The sequence below is a fragment of the Colobus angolensis genome, unplaced genomic scaffold (genome assembly GCF_000951035.1).
Source record: "Colobus angolensis palliatus isolate OR3802 unplaced genomic scaffold, Cang.pa_1.0 Scaffold85, whole genome shotgun sequence".
Classification (NCBI taxonomy): domain Eukaryota; kingdom Metazoa; phylum Chordata; class Mammalia; order Primates; family Cercopithecidae; genus Colobus; species Colobus angolensis.
The window spans coordinates 2,718,403-2,734,241 of record NW_012122376.1 but is presented as its reverse complement, the minus strand read 5'-3'; the positions used below and the strand labels follow the sequence as shown (position 1 = coordinate 2,734,241).

General features: G+C 45.0%; 1 protein-coding gene across 1 annotated transcript in view; it reads right to left on the bottom strand.

Moving 5' to 3' along the window:
* The window catches only part of ADAM12 (ADAM metallopeptidase domain 12), a 325,280-nt gene that overhangs the window by 26,865 nt on the left and 282,576 nt on the right, over positions 1–15,839 (bottom strand). The window contains exons 15-21 of the mRNA XM_011930297.1: positions 14,269–14,377; positions 13,961–14,159; positions 10,434–10,511; positions 7,604–7,712; positions 3,892–4,027; positions 3,149–3,257; positions 1,077–1,256 (exon numbers count right to left, since the gene is read on the bottom strand). Coding sequence (XP_011785687.1) covers positions 1,077–1,256; positions 3,149–3,257; positions 3,892–4,027; positions 7,604–7,712; positions 10,434–10,511; positions 13,961–14,159; positions 14,269–14,377 — 920 coding nt within the window. The remainder of the gene's footprint in view (positions 1–1,076; positions 1,257–3,148; positions 3,258–3,891; positions 4,028–7,603; positions 7,713–10,433; positions 10,512–13,960; positions 14,160–14,268; positions 14,378–15,839) is intronic.

Genomic DNA, 15,839 nt, shown 5'->3' with positions numbered 1-15,839 from the left:
ATGGGTGCTGACGAGTTGATGGGTGCAGCACACCAACATGGCACAAGTATACATATGTAACAAACCTGCACATTATGCACATGTACCCGAGAACTTAAAGTATAATAAAAAAAAAAAAAAGAGTTCTGAAAAAATATTTTTATATTATGAGGCCTAAAATGGTCATATAATCTTTCACCCCAATATTTCACTTTTAAGAATCTCTCCTAGGGGAATAAAGAGGTCCAAGATTTACCTGTCTAGAACTTTATAACAGAGCTGTTTATAACAGCAAAAGTTAGAGACATCAAAACATGCCCAATAATTGGCAAGTACCTAAACATTTATATTCAAGCATAGTGTTATTGTTAAATAACATTTTTAAGGATTTTTAATGCCATTGTAAATGGGACTGATTTTTAAGGCAAAACAAAGCAGTATATAAAACTTTGTACAAATAAATTATGTTAAAATACATAATTATAAACAAAAATTAGCAGTGAAAAATTACCAGTGATTATCTCCTGTTTATTTGCTTGTTTTCTCCTCCCTTCAAGTTTTCTATTGTGAAATATCATTCGTTATTGCAGCAAACAAATGGTCACTTCCAAAAATAGCATACAAATGAGATGATATACATAAAGTAAACAATACAGTGCTATGTTTGGTACAGAGACACTCAATAGGTGGTATAATTCTTGTAAATTTGAAATAAAATGATGAGAAAGTATAACTGATGGTTCTTAGGGTGACCATCTGTCTTAGATTGCCTGTCTCTATTTTACTGTCCAGGCCTAATTATTACTAGTCCCCCTGCAGTTCTCAAAAGTGTCATGGTTTAGTTGCATGGGTGGTCTAACTATTCAAATACTTAACACATTACAACTAGTAATTAAAACATATGACACCCTTATTATACTCCAGGCACCAAACTAACTGCTTTATGTGGATTATCTCATTTAACCATCTGAGTAGCTGAATTATCTCCATATTATAGAGGCACCAAGAAGTTAAGCGGCTTGTCTAAGCTCACACATTAACAAGTAGCAGAATCTGGATTTGAACTACATCCTATCATGTTAGTACTCAAAGCATACCTGGACCTGCCTAAGTGCAGGGTTGACTGGCAGGGGTCTGGCAGGGACGCTGGGTGCACGCGGAGCCCGGTGGAGGGGAGGAAGCACTCGCTGAGTTGACTGGGGCTGAGGGACATTCAGGCCGTTGAGAGGTCTGCTGATGTCAACATTCGGACACTGTGGCAATCTCCTGGGATTGTCCTGCACAGTCAAAGTAAAAAGCCATGCTATAGTGGGTTTCAAAAATATCAGTAATTCCTTAAGGAAAATGCAGTGCCAACTCATCCGTTATAGCTGAAGGCCAAGGTGGAGTAAAGGAAAGAAATCAAGGATGTACACAAGAGGGAAACTATTATTTATTTAAACTTCAAAATTCAAACAGAAGCATCACCTGCCTCCATCCCACCACATCTGGAATAGAAGGATCGATTTTTGTTTAGATTTTTAAAAATGGTTTAATTAACAAATAGGCACAAAGCACTTGAATAAGTACCAAGTATAAAGACACAGACCGAGATCTTTGGGAAGTTACAAAAGAGATATGAAAATAAGACACAGCTTAATGTGTACAAGGCTCAATGAGAACTGAGAAAGCCACTGAGGAAAGGAGAGTCGCGGCTTCAGGAGGCCATGGCTGAGGTTGGGGCTTGGAGTTGGAGACATTCTCCCACATGGTAACCCTTGTTCTTAGAACAGATGCTGTAGGGGCTCTTAGCCTTCAGGCTTCCACCCCTTCCTTCCTCTCTTTCTAAAAACAGCTTAATTGAGGTATAATTGACAATGTATACAACTTGGTCATTTTTGACACGTTTACACCCATGAAACCCTCACAACAAACAAGTGGACAAATGAATGTGTCCATCACCCCAGAGAGTTTGTCATCCTTCTCCCTTCACTCTCCTTCCAATCATCAGTCTGCTTTCTGTCACTATCAGTTTGCATTTGTCAGAATTGCATATAAGTGGGATCACGGAGTATGCACTCTGGCTTTTCTTCTTTTACTCAGAATAATTATCTAGAGATTCATCCACAATGTTGTATACATCAGTGGTTCATTCCTTTGTGCAAACATACCATTGTTTGTTTATCCTTTTACTGGTTGATGGATATTTGGGTCGTTTCTAGTTTGGGGCTCTCAAAAATAAGGCTGTGCTTTTTTTTTTTTTTTTTTTTTTTTAATAGAGCTTTTTTAAAAAAAATAAAGATGTGCTTTCGGCTACCACACAAAGCCATTCTCACGGTTCCAGCTTTGGGGACGAGCAGGGGTAAAGCTTATTGGGAACAGCAGCCTCCTCCTTGGTGGCCCAGCCTCTATGCTTTTTGGATCAAGGGAGTTAAAACAGTTTCTTGCCTACTGAATATGCAGCAATGATTTTTCAATCTCATTTTTTTGACACCAATCTTGTTCACTGTTATAATTTGGACTCTTGTTGAATAAGTTCAATATTCAAGAATTCTTGTGGGTACATCAGAAAAACTTGGTGGGGAAAAACTATTAGAATGAACTCTAGCTGTAATTCACCAGGGTAGCAAGAGGGTTAAGAGACAGCAGGGAGCCATGAGGTACTCTGGGTTAAGGATCCAGTTCTCTGAAACCACAGGGTGGACAGGGCTTCCTCAGCTCAGGACTGGAGCAAAATGGTCAATTCTGAGAGCTCCGTGTAACTTAAAAATATTTTAAGAGTAACAGTGGGCTAAAGCAGCTCACCTAAAGCCAAGTGGTGGCATTTGGAAACCATGGTGGGGATGGCGTTGGGGGCCGGTATCAGGAGCCAGTTTGGGCTGCAGACCCAGTGGGGCCCCAGAAATGTGGCTGCTCTGGGTGACTGGAGGGATCACAGCTGACAATATGCTGCACCATATCATGCAGGGGACACTGACTGTGCCAACAGGATCTAGATGGGCTTCCATGGGGGCACCATGGGGCCTCCCCAGATCATCTCAGAGACCCTCCCTCAGAGCCTGTTGATCTGGCAATGCAGACTCAGCACTTCACAGGCAGTTCCTCTAGGATCCCATTCTTATTCAGTCTTATATTGAAAACCTCATGTCTGCATGTGTGCCCTGAGCACTCACATCTATTCAAGACTCACCTTCGGTGGGTAGGAATCTGGAGGCTTCCTCATCAGGCCTTTTCCGAGGTGGCCGAGGTGAGCCTGACAGGGTTGGGAGCCACGGGGTGGCCGGGAAGAGTGCACACACCTGCAACAGAATCCCACATCTGCTGACCAAGCATGTTTCCCCTTCTCACTGACTTGAATTTTTACACTTTGCTCATGGTGGCACTCAAAAGATAGTTTACTTAGTGTGCTAGACATGCAAAGGAAAAATTACCTAACAGTCTTAGGAGATTAAAAAATTAATACTAATTTTTCCCTCAAAACCTCTATTTTGTCAAATTAGTTCTTGCAATCCATGGAAATGCAGTGCAGTGACACCTGGAAGATGATTTGTATGAAGCTGGCATTTCAGCGATAATGTCTTTGAATATATTTGGATCAAAAGCTACCCCATCTGATGAAAATATTTCAATGTCTCCATGTTGTATAAAAATTACTAACATAAGGGTGGGAGAAAACACATCAGTGGAATTCCCTGACACCCTGCTAGCTTATGTAATAGGCAGCACGTTGTTGTTTGAAGGGAAGTAAAGGAGGCAGCTGATCTGGCAGAAATTTTAAACAAGAAACCCCCCCAAAAAAGAACCAAGTCCCAAGTTTATGATCCAGAAAATCTGACCTTTGCTAAAAAAAAAAAAAAACAAAAAAGAAGTGAGAAGCCGTTTGCTGTACATTTTCTGAGCCACCATTTCTTGAACAACCTAAACCCAGGGTACCTTAGTTTTTCAATGGTGGTCTTCTTATTTGTAAACAACAGTCGTATCAAGGTCTTCCTTTTGAGATAAACCACAAATCCAGCAGCAAGAAGACACAGGATGGTCACCAGAATTCCTATGGTTAAACCTTGGTTATCTGAAACAAAACACATTGGGCTCACGGAAGGAGGCAGTTACAGTGAAATATGGGAGGTATCAAGTTGACACTTATGGCAAAGTGAACTCTGAAACAACAGAAATGAAGAGAGTAAACCCTTGAGTGATGTCCTAATAAACTCTCTTACTTCAAAGATCGTGTTTGAGGTTCAATCTATGTTACCATCCTTCATTTCTGACAACTCTAGAACTTGCCAAACAGGAATATATAGTTGGGTAGTTGGGGCGATGGCCTGGACCACCCAGACTCCCTGAGGTGTGACAATGGCACAGTGGACCATGGTAGCCACAGAAGGTAGCAGGGAGCCATCACCGAAACCTCACCGGAATCAGAGCCATCCCCAGGCTCAAATGTTTCCAGCCCTCAGCACAGATTTGCCACCTCAAAGTGCCTTTCTTTATTCAGTCTGTAGTTTTGGGTTCTGCTTTCTCTTTTTTCATATTTTTAAAAAATGAGATGCTTTCTTGCTGGACATCTCAAAGTATATAGTGAAAAAAGAAAACTCATTTAAATGAAACACCCATGGGTGTTGCTTTGTTATGTTGAGGACTTACAAACACAGCCTTTGTGGGGAAACCCTTTTTCTGGGAGGAAGCTGTTTTCTCTATGAAAACATCTTTTCTCTGACCTGCTGCCATTTTGTTTATTACAGTTAAGAGCCTCCTCAAGGGTAGGGAAAGGAAGGAAAAAATCAAACCATCAGATTGGTTTCTTATAGCAGCTATGGTCAGAGGCTGGGAAGGACTCGAAATGCTCAGACTTAGAGGAGATCTACTTGTGATTTCAACCGGGCTGTGAATTTTCAGAGGACAGGGATCTTGATTCATTTGTCTTCCCACCAGCAAGGATCAGGGTGTACTTCACATTAGGTAAGTGCGCAACAGTCCTTTCAGGCTGCTGGTGATCGCCGCGAAGGTGACTGCAGTTACCTGGGCTCTCCTCAGCCCTGCCTCCCACCTGGACCCTCAGCTGGCTGTGGACCACTGCAGCAGCAGCTCCTACTCCAGGGAAAGAATGTCTTTCACACCCTCTCAGTTTCTGGACCTCATCCCCTACTAACAAGGCCTATCAGGGATGTGTCTTAGCCTAAGCAAGACAGCCAACAGATGACAGTCTTGACTCACTTGTTAGTGTTACTGGAAAAGTATTGCTTCTGGTTTCCTGGCCAAAATGTCCCTCTTTTCAGAGCCTTAGCAGTGATCACAGGGGGCTCTGGCTAGAGTTCTGGTGTCTCATAACAAAGCTAATTTAAAAAGTGAGCAGCAAAATTCTTGAACTATAATTTCTAGTTCCATAAAGTGAATCCATAAGTCTTCAATACATCACTCTATGAAACTGAACATTTACAGGGCCCACACACTGAACCTGCTGCATCCCCCAGGGTTGCTCAAGCCAGAGGCTCAGGCTGTGAGTGACTCCATCTCCCTCTTCCCCATGACCAGCATGAACACCGTGTCCTGTGTCTCCTCCTGTTGGCCCAGTCCACACTCTAGATCTGAGCCCGGCCCAGTCCACACTCTAGATCTGAGCCCAGCCCAGTCCACACTCTAGATCTTTGCACAGTCAGCTATCTCTGTTTCAGAAGGCACATTTCCCTCGCCCCCTTCAGACCTCAACAAATGAGGGTCCCCAGGAGCCCTCCTGACAATACCCTGCTGCTCCATGAGGGTTGCTCCCCTCCCATGATGCCCTCTCTCCCTGCAGTCGTACCCCCCACTTATCATGCCATGTCATACTTGCTTAAAGTCTCTCCAGGACCCAGGAGAGTGGCTGGCATGTGGCAGACAAATGAGTACTTGTTTAATGAGCCTCTGAGCCACGGCCAGGCCAAGGAGCAGCAAGCCATGCTTGATTCTGTATATGTATGCACGGGGTGGAGGCAGGGATATTTCAAACGCACTCTCTTTTATGCAATAATGGCCACGGGATGGAGTTAGGCTCTTCTGTTGTTTTCACTTTTAACATTCTTATTTGTTAAATGAAGGGTTGGTGACTCTGTGGGTTCCCTGGCTTTTTGCAAACCCTCAAACCTGAGTACTGCTGGTCACGCACGTCCGCGCCAAAGAGCCACAGAGCTTGCCACCCTTTCTCCTACCTTCTTCTCCAGTTTGTTTCAGTGCCATTCAGTTTGCTTGGATGGAGACGGAATGGGTGGCAGGATCTCTGATAAATTAAAAACTAAAACCCTGCTATTTTCAGAAAAATGCTAAAAGCCATATCAGAGCATTTTCAGCCAGAGACCAGTCATCAGGGCTGTCAAAGCTGAGATGCCATTGGGGAAAGGGGACACTGGGCCCAACCCTTGCTTCTCCCCCACTGCTGTGGAGGCTCAGTGAAAGGCCAGACTTTTGAGTCCTTTTCCTCCTTGGGGCCTGCTAGAGTGGTAACCTGGTGCTCTCTCAGGGGTAGCATTGAAGCACGTCCACGTTTTAGCAGAAGCTCAGCCAGGAACTCGCTGCCCTTCCTCACGCTGTTTCTGCAGACGTGCCTGGTAGGCTGGACTTCCCCTCCTGAGCCCTGAGAACTGTGTTGTGTCTGTTGTCATGGAAACGATGGCAAAGCCACAAAGTCAATGCTGCCAGTCACAGGAGGCCTTGGGGATGCGTGATCTCCTCTGCAGCAGCACTGGTCGCAGTCTCCCATGTCATGGGAGGGCTCAGATGAGTGTCAGTGAGGCAGAAGACACATGCTCCTGCGATCCCACGGGCACCTGGCCCTGGCCATGCTCCCTGTTGGAGCTCTGCAGCTTCCTGCCTTGCTTCTTTCCCTCCAAAAGGGACATCATTCAGACTTGCCCCTGAATTGCCCAGTAAGAACTCAGAGAAAACAGCACCACACCAGGACACCATTTCTAAAGGTCATCTGAGGAGAAATGGCCGTGAGTTCAAGCACAGCTGCTACTAAGAGCTGCTTGGGGGACAGGCAGACCTGTGTCTAAATCTTAGCGAGATCACATTAGGCAAAATACTTAACTTCCCTGAGCCTCAAATCCTATGTATGTGAAAAAAGAATCATACCACCTTCTTCAGAGTTGTATAAGGAGCAGATGACATCATGCGCATAAAATGTACCACATAGCACCTGCACACACCGTTTCATATGCAGAAGCTGTTGCAATGACTCCCACTGCTGCTGTGACTGTCACCTTTACTAAGAGGTGGATGTCTTTCCAGTAAGATTTTTAAAAGGCAGTAAACTTCACACCTTTTCACCCTACCACACAGATGCTGGCTTTTACAAAGTCCTTTGATACAGTGATGAAATTCATACCCATTCAGCAGTTCACTATAGAAATGACCTTAGCTAAGAAAAGTGTCGCAGGCTAAGGAACTGGCAAACTCAGCCACTCAGTCAAAGCAGAGAGCAAGGAGCCTCGGAGATCGGGCAGGGATGAGAGGGGCATCTGGAAACTGTGGGAGACCCTAGGCTGTGCAGACCCACGTGGGGGTCTACCTTTCTTGTTGGCTCTACCTGCACCCACACTGATAGCTGGCGAACCCACCTGCCCCACAGGTGCTCAGCCTCCTCCCGCCAGGATGCAGGGGCCTCACTGACCTGCTTGCCGGATGGGGCCGCTGTCTGTGCTTCCTCCAAAGCCAAACTTGTCACAGAAGGGAGGTGCCCAGTGGGCCTCGCAGTGGCAGTTCTTCCTGTTGTTGCACACCTTTCAGGGCAGAGGGTAGGGACGTGGGGTTAGGGCATACGCCGCTCTGTACGTCACCACAGGAGCATGGGGGCCATGGTCAGAGCCCCCCCAACAGTGACACAGCCAGACTCAGCACATGCCATGGTGCAAATGAGCCCAAACCTGGCACTACACACCACACAGGTGCGACCAGACCTGAGGCTGCAAAGACTCATCATCTGCCTGTTAGTGGCTGTTAAGAGAGTGATGAAGATTATCTGGGTTCATCAGCTTGCTTCCCCTACCCATCTCACTTCTCTATCTCCCCATCTTCCGGCACATCCCTGTCTCCCTCAGATAGAAGGCTCAGAGAGGTTGGTGACTGCTGGGTCCTGTGCCAGGCAGGGGTCCGAGGCAGGCCCCCCATTTCCTAAGCCTAGCAGGGTGCATAGGATTTCCACTAATACTTCCTGAAGCCTGTCCCCTGCAATGCCTGCCTCCTTCTTACGGAGTTTCCCAGTGGCTGTTTCCTGGCTCCCAGCCATGCACCAGGGTGCGAATCCAACAGTGGATTCTTTTCCTTGTGAAATAAGAGAATGGTTCTGGCATGGCAAGAAAGGGAGACCAACGAAGCCCGAGGAGGCTGTGCTTCACCCTCGGTGGGCCCAGCTCATAGTCCAGAGCATTCCATGGAGGGGCCAGGAGCCCCTGCCCACCTGGTTACCAAGGGCTACCAATGGTGGCCACACCCAAGCCTGTCCATGCTGGTTGGACTCGTTATTGTGCCAGATGTAACTAACTGAAAGTACATGATCCAATGGAATATTACCATGAAGATGATATATATTTAATATTTTTCTATGAAAATTAGGTTGTCAAGTCCAGTCACGGTGACTCATGCCTGTAATCCCAGCAAGTGGGAGGCTGAGGTGGGTAGATCACTTGAGGCCAGGAGTTCGAGACCAGCCTCGCCAACATGGTGAAACACTGTCTTTATAAAGAAAAAAAAAAAGTTAAAAAAAATATTAGGTTGAATCCTTTGGGAACACTGGTTTAAAAAAGACAAATCACTAAAAGAGTTTCTGAAAAATTAGGAATGAGTGGGACAACTGCACACTGGTTGGGAAGAGCGGCAGGGGACAAGCAGGAGGCTGTTCTTGGATGCTGTTGAGTGTCTAAGGTCCCCCTCCACTTAAAGAAACAAACTAGAAGTTGTTGATGATGCATTTTTGGGTGGTTTATATCAGGAAGTCAATGCACAATGACATTCAGTAAATCAATCCTAAAGGCCTCAGCTCTCCATCAAAATATGGCTGCCAGATATACACTTTTATTTCAAGGCAAAATAAAATGTGTGGAGTATACATCTCCCATGTAATGCTTCCCTGCCTCAACTGACTTGTTTTGATGAATCAACCACCTACCCGCATTGCTTCAGATAAGAAGGCCGACTGTCAGGATAGACTTTAATAAGTTAGAAAGTAGACTGCTATAAAGCAGAAATTGAGTAGAATTAGTCGGCATGTGGCAGAGCCTATGCCAAATATAAGTGTCTTGCCTGTCCCCTCAAAGATGCTGCTGTGGATGTACTAGCCCGAGATTCATGCCTGCCCCTCATGGCTTCTCTCAGTAACTCGTGGTCATGCGCCTTGTTTTAAAACCCATGTGAAGGTGCTGCCAGGAGCCTCCTCTTATTAGGGTGGGACTGTGGCCAAGCTACCCTTCAGCAAGGCATGGCCAGCTGCTCCACCTACCCAGGAAATGTGGACCTCTCCTCTCCCATGTATGGATGAGGCCCAGGGGTATTGGAAAGGGAGTGGTCCAGGTTCCTCAACCAGTTTGCAGCTTGCCGGCCATATTACCTTGGGCACACCATCCCCCCAGCTCAGGGCTTGGCTTCTTCAGTAAAATAATAGGACTAGACTTGATCATCTCTTAACAGCCATCAGAAAATAATCTATGATCCAATGAAGACATAAGAAGATTCCATTCTATATTGGGAGTTAGCTAACCTTACGGTCAACACTCCCATCTGAGGTGACACTGTGATCTTTATGGTTCTGGCACAAGGGTAATTTATAACCCCCTCCCCCCTGCACCCCGTAATTCTGTGTAAGAATCATTGGCAAGTATCTACAAGTTTTAAAATAAAGAATTTGGAGCCTGATTTCTGTAGAAAAGGTTTCAGGAAAACAAATGAACCTCTGGTGTGGTTAATCAAGACTAATATGATTCCATTGGAAAGAATTAAGCCCATCAAGAAAAATAAATTATGTTTTAAGCAATTAGAGTTCTCTTCTACCCTAAAGGCTCTCTGAACTAAAATAACAGCCTTCTTTAGTTGAAACCCATTGTGTGTGATTTCAAGAACATGTGTTTAATATGATCTGTTGTCCTTGCTTTAATTCCTTTTGGAAGTATTTCAGTTCAGACACTGGTTCTGAATGTTGGTAGAAGAGGAACAGTGCAGTTTGAAATGTTAATGTGAAACTCTTCATGAAGGAAGGCTGGTTTTCAAATTACTTTGAACAACAAAAATCTTTTTTTAAATCATAGAATGTTAATTTAAAAGGTAATTATGGCTCAATCTGATGTTCTTTGTTAAATAAAAGTCACAATGAAAAGGTCAAAGGAAGTGAATGTCTTTAGAAGAAAATATTGCAAAGACACTAACTGCTCTATTTAAAAAATGCTATGGATTGCGAAACCTTTTACAAAGGAATGATTTATTACTTAACTTGTTATGGGCTGGCTACTCACCCCTCTGCCATGGCACTGCACTGTACACTCATGAACCCCAAAGACACTGATGTTTTGACATCGACGATTCAGGCAGATCTGTAGGAGGAAGAAAACACAGAAAATATATTAGTATTTCTCCAATCCCCCTCCCCTGCCCCCAGCATACACACATACATGTATTCAAACAAAAAGCAAGCAAAAGCAAGCTTGGAGAAGACCCAACCTTGTCTCAGTTAATACGGATGCAGCAAAACAATACATTTTACACTGGACTCAGGCACGGATCTTATTGCTGACTCCTCCAAACTCAGCACATTTTGAGACTAAGTTCAATGTGAACACTATGAAATTATTTTGCACTTTATGGCTTTTAATATAACTTTCGGTTGATCCTACAATTATAACTGATTTTCTTGTGAGTTTTGTTTGGAGCTTGTAATGAAATCTATATATTGCAGCATTTTTTTCTTCCATTAAAAGATACAGGAGAAGGCGAGGCTGGACACGGTGGCTCATGCCTGTAATCCCAGCACTTTGGGAGGCCGAGGCAGGCAGATCACGAGGTCAGGAGATCGAGACTCTCCTGGAAAAAATGGTGACACACCGTCTCTACTGAAAATACAAACATTAGCTGGGTGTGGTGGCACATGTCTGTAATTCCAGCTTCTCAGGAGGCTGAGGCAGGAGAATCGCTTGAACCGGGGAGCTGGAGGTTGCAGTGAGCCAAGATCGTGCTACTGCACTCCAGTCTGGAGACAGAGAGAGATTCCATCTCCAAAAAAAAAAAAAAAAAAGATGTAGGAGAGGGCGAGACAGATTACTCCTAGATACACATAGACAGAGACTCCAAAAATCCAGGGTTGAAGAGTCTTTTAAGGGAGAGATTGAAATATGGGAACTTTTTCCAGGTACTGACTGACAAGTAACATCATCAATGACAGAAACCATCAGTAATGAGGCTCAGCAGTGGAAAGTGGAAAACAGACTGCTCCTTGAATTTATCAAGCTGTTGCAGTGGCAAGCATTTGCTAAATATACTGTGCCAGCTGAAAGAGTTCAGCCTCATTTCAAAGGTGCATAATATACTCCAGACTCAAGGGATGCAGCCCTTTATCTCCTATAAGATTTTACAAATCCATGGAGTCAAATGAAGAAGAATCTAATGTTCAAATGGCAGAATAATTTTTAATCAAGTAGAACCTTCCTATGGAGGAGGTCACCATCCGACCCCAACAGGTCATATAAGGCAAGAGGCATACCCTTTGGGAGAAGTGCTGGCCCAAGCAGCACTGAGGGGTTCCCACTCTGTGGGTGCGAATTCTGGCCAAGGGAATGGTCACGTTCCAGCTGATAAAAGAACCTGTCCCGGATTACAGTGAACACAGCAGGACCCTCATGGGAATCACTGCTGATCCCTGAGCCATCAGAGAACCAAGGTTCTGAGATCAAAGCACATTTCATCTTGAACATGGAAAACAAATTTGATGATAAATTGAGCCCTTGGAATTGGAATGTCCAGATGCACCTGGCCCTGGCTGTTCAGGCTACAGTTTCAAAAAAAAGGTGTCAGTCAGAATGGCTATTATTAAAAAGTCAAAAAACAACATATGCTGGCGAGGCTGTGGAGAAAAAGGAACACTTATATACTGCTGGCGGAGTGTAAATTAGTTCAGCCGTTGTAGAAAACAGTGTAGTGATTCCTCAAAGACCTAAAAGCAGAAATTACCATTTGACCCAGCCAACCCATTACTGGGTAATACCCAAAGAAATAGAAATCATTCTATCATAAAGACACATGAACTCATATGTTCATTGCAGCACTATTCACAATAGCAAAGACATGGACTCAACCTAAATGTCCATCAATGATAGAATGGATAAAGAAAATATGGTACATATACTCCATGGAATACTATGCAGCCATAAAAAAGAATGAGATCATGTCCTTTGTGGGAACATGGATGGAGCTGGAGGCTATCTTCCTAAGCAAATTAATTCAGGAACAGAAAACTAACTACCACATGTTCTCACTTATAAGTAGGAGCTAAATGATGAGAACACATAGACACATAGAGGGGCACAGCACACACTGGGCCTATCAGAGAGCAGAGGGTGAATGAGGGAGAGGATCAGGAAAAATAATGAATGGTTACTAGGCTTAGTATCTGGGTGATGAAGTAATCTGTACCACAAGCCCCCATGACACAAGTTTACCTATATAACAAACCTGCACATGTACCCCTAAATCTAAAAGTTAAAAGACAAAGTATGATTTGAGCCTAAAACAAATCAGATGGCATTTTAATGTCAAGGCTTGACTACGAACAAATGTAGGTAAGGAGACATTCAGGATGTATGAGAAGATTCACGTACTATCCTGTTTCTCGAGGAGAAAGCATTTGTGGCTCAGGGTGTGTGGGGGCAAAGACAGGAGAGTGGAGGCGGCACCTGTCCTCAGGATTCTGTCTCTGCCTCTGCCTTTTCTTCCCTGTGTGACCTCATGTTAGTGACTGATTTCAAGATCCTGTTGAATACAGAGTCTAAAAAGCATTTGGGGGTTGTTTCATCCTTTTCCTAAAACATTGTATTCGCTTGCTGTCATTTAGTCTGATGAGAAAGTGTGGTGAAAAAAAATCAGTATGGCAGAACATGAAAATCTCAAATTCTTTTTTTCTTTCAAAAAAAAAAAGTTTCACTTTATTTCTTTTTTTTTTTTTCTCTTTTTTTTTTTTTTTTTTTTTGAGACGGAGTCTCGCTCTGTCGCCCAGGCTGGAGTGCAGTGGCTGGATCTCAGCTCACTGCAAGCTCCGCCTCCCGGGTTTACGCCATTCTCCTGCCTCAGCCTCCCGAGTAGCTGGGACTACAGGCTCCCGCCACCTCGCCCAGCTAGTTTTTTGTATTTTTTTCAGTAGAGACGGGGTTTCACCGTGTTAGCCAGGATGGTCTTGATCTCCTGACCTCGTGATCCGCCCGTCTTGGCCTCCCAAAGTGCTGGGATTACAGGCTTGAGCCACCGCGCCCGGCCTCACTTTATTTCTAAACCTCAAAATATCTCCATATATCTTTCTCCCTGTTCTCTGAAAGGACTCCCTTCTGGTTTTGAGTTTTTCCCACTGCTTTCCCTCTCCTATTCTTCTCTCTACAGGGTCTGTAAAAATACATCTGATTTCCCATTCTATCCAGGTGAGGACAACCCCCAAGAACTCTGTGCTAAAAACCAAGCCACATATCCAAAACCAATAGAATATGCGATTGTATTTCTTTCCAAAGTAATTTTCTGGCTAGAAGTCCTCATGCCACCTGGAGTGTAGAAATGACTTATTAACACTCAAGGCCAAAGAAGACAGGCTTCATTTTCCCCATTCTGCATTTTAATAGTCAGACCAGGATCTAGGATTTACTGACTTTTTCTTCTAGGTGCATCTGAGAAGAAGTCGATTTAAGAAAACAAACAAACGCTGTAACCCAGTTCTTGCACAGGCCGTGTTTCAATGGGCCCTGTTCCAGACTTACATTTATGATCCAAGCAAACATTTGGGCCTTACTTTTCCATCTGCACACTTTGTGCCTGCAAGCACAAGCCCAGGGTCCGGCATGTCATCGCCCAAGTACACGTGGGTCCCCCGGCACAGAATCCGGCCTCCCTCCTGCAGGGGTATGTTTGTTTCTATGGAAACAGCATTGGTACCAATGACTGGCCGGCTGGCACCTCCTTGACACTGGATTTTTCCACATTTAGCATCTCTGGAAGGGTAAGAACAAACAATTCCCAAAGAGAAACCATTTGGAACCAACCCTATGCCATGTGGGAAGGTCAGAGCAAAGACTTTGCCAGGATGTCTGGATTCCGTACCTCATCTCGCATTTGGCAAAGGAACTCTTCGAGACTTTGCCACAGTTGCCATAAGGATCACCTGCAGAATTGACTCTCTCAAAGCAGATCCCAGGGGCAGGTTTAGCACCTGAAACAGAAGCAGAACTGCATTTTCATCTCCTGCAGGTGTTTTTAATGTTTTTGTTTGTTTGTTTTGTTTTGTGTTTTTGCATGGCTCTAGGCCTCTCAAATGGTTAAGGGGAGACATGTTCGAAGCAATCACACCCAGTGTCTGCCCTGACTCATGGTGGGAGCTGGCCAGGGGAAGCCAAGGGTGTCAACAGCTCACATCCTCTCTTGACTCAGCACACGGCAAAGCATATGTTTCAATGCTTATTCTTCCTTAGGTCTGCTCTCTGGGCTCATGGCATGTGTGGCCTCTCAGGAAATGAGGCCTGGCTGTGGGATGAGATCTGATCCAGGGCAAAAAGGAGGTGGCTGGCTGGCTGGCTGCAGAGAAGGGGAAGCTTGCCCTCTTTAACAACATCCCACACAATTCCGGTGAGAAAATGCAAGCCAGGGCAGGCTCCAAAGGAGCAATGAAGATATCTTCTGCAATATTTTTAGTCCCACAGAGCTCCCTGTAAGAGCAAGTCCTACCTTCTATTAATACCTTCTATTTTATTCGCAAGGCAGAAATTTCTCTCAGAGGCCATGGAGTCACAAACCCTGGTAATCCCTAGGTACAGCATGACGGGTCCCAGCAGAGAGGGTCGTGGCAACCAGAGAGCTCAGAAATGGCCATTTTTAGCACATCTTCCAGCCATGGAAAGAGAGTACGTATAATCAGGGTTTGTAGCCAAAGCTCTGGAGGACTCCTGGGCATGGTGATGTCTGTTGAAGACTTATTGAGCAAGTCAAGAAAACATGTCACATTCTTCAGAACAAACCATGCCCTGCGGTGCGGTCCTTTTTCTCTCCTCCATTGGTGTCCTGTTTGGGCACTTTATCTCACGTTGCTTCTGATGGCCAGGATGCTGACACTCCAGAGCCCCACTCTGCCTCCTGCCCATCTCTGCTGCCTACCCCGGGGAGACTTTATTTGCCTTCCAAGGTGACAACAGATTTATTTAAGATACCTCCTCCCAGGGAACAGAAGATACTCTTATTACTAAAAACATCCCCCTTCTTTAGCCTGCACCTGATACCTCATCAGCTACTAGCAGACATGATCATCTCATTAAACAGTAAACACACACATGCCACACCAGCTTGGCACCATTTGAAGTGAGCAGTGTGCTCAGCGCTCAGCCTCTGCAATGAGCCAGCCTTACACCTCTCCTTCTCCCATTCTTTTATAAATCACGTTAGAGACACTTCCGCAGCCTCCTTTTTCAGGGGCACTAGCCCAGACTGGACACAGTTCTCTGTCACGGAAAAAGATAAGGTCCCTAGCTCCTCCCATCGCATTCCCTTTCCTTCCACCTGATCCACATCTGCCTTGCCCACAGTAAGATGACACCACCGACACGCTCAGCCCACAGTAGGACGACACCACCGACACGCTCAGCCCACAGTAGGACGACACCACCGACACGCTCAGCCCACAG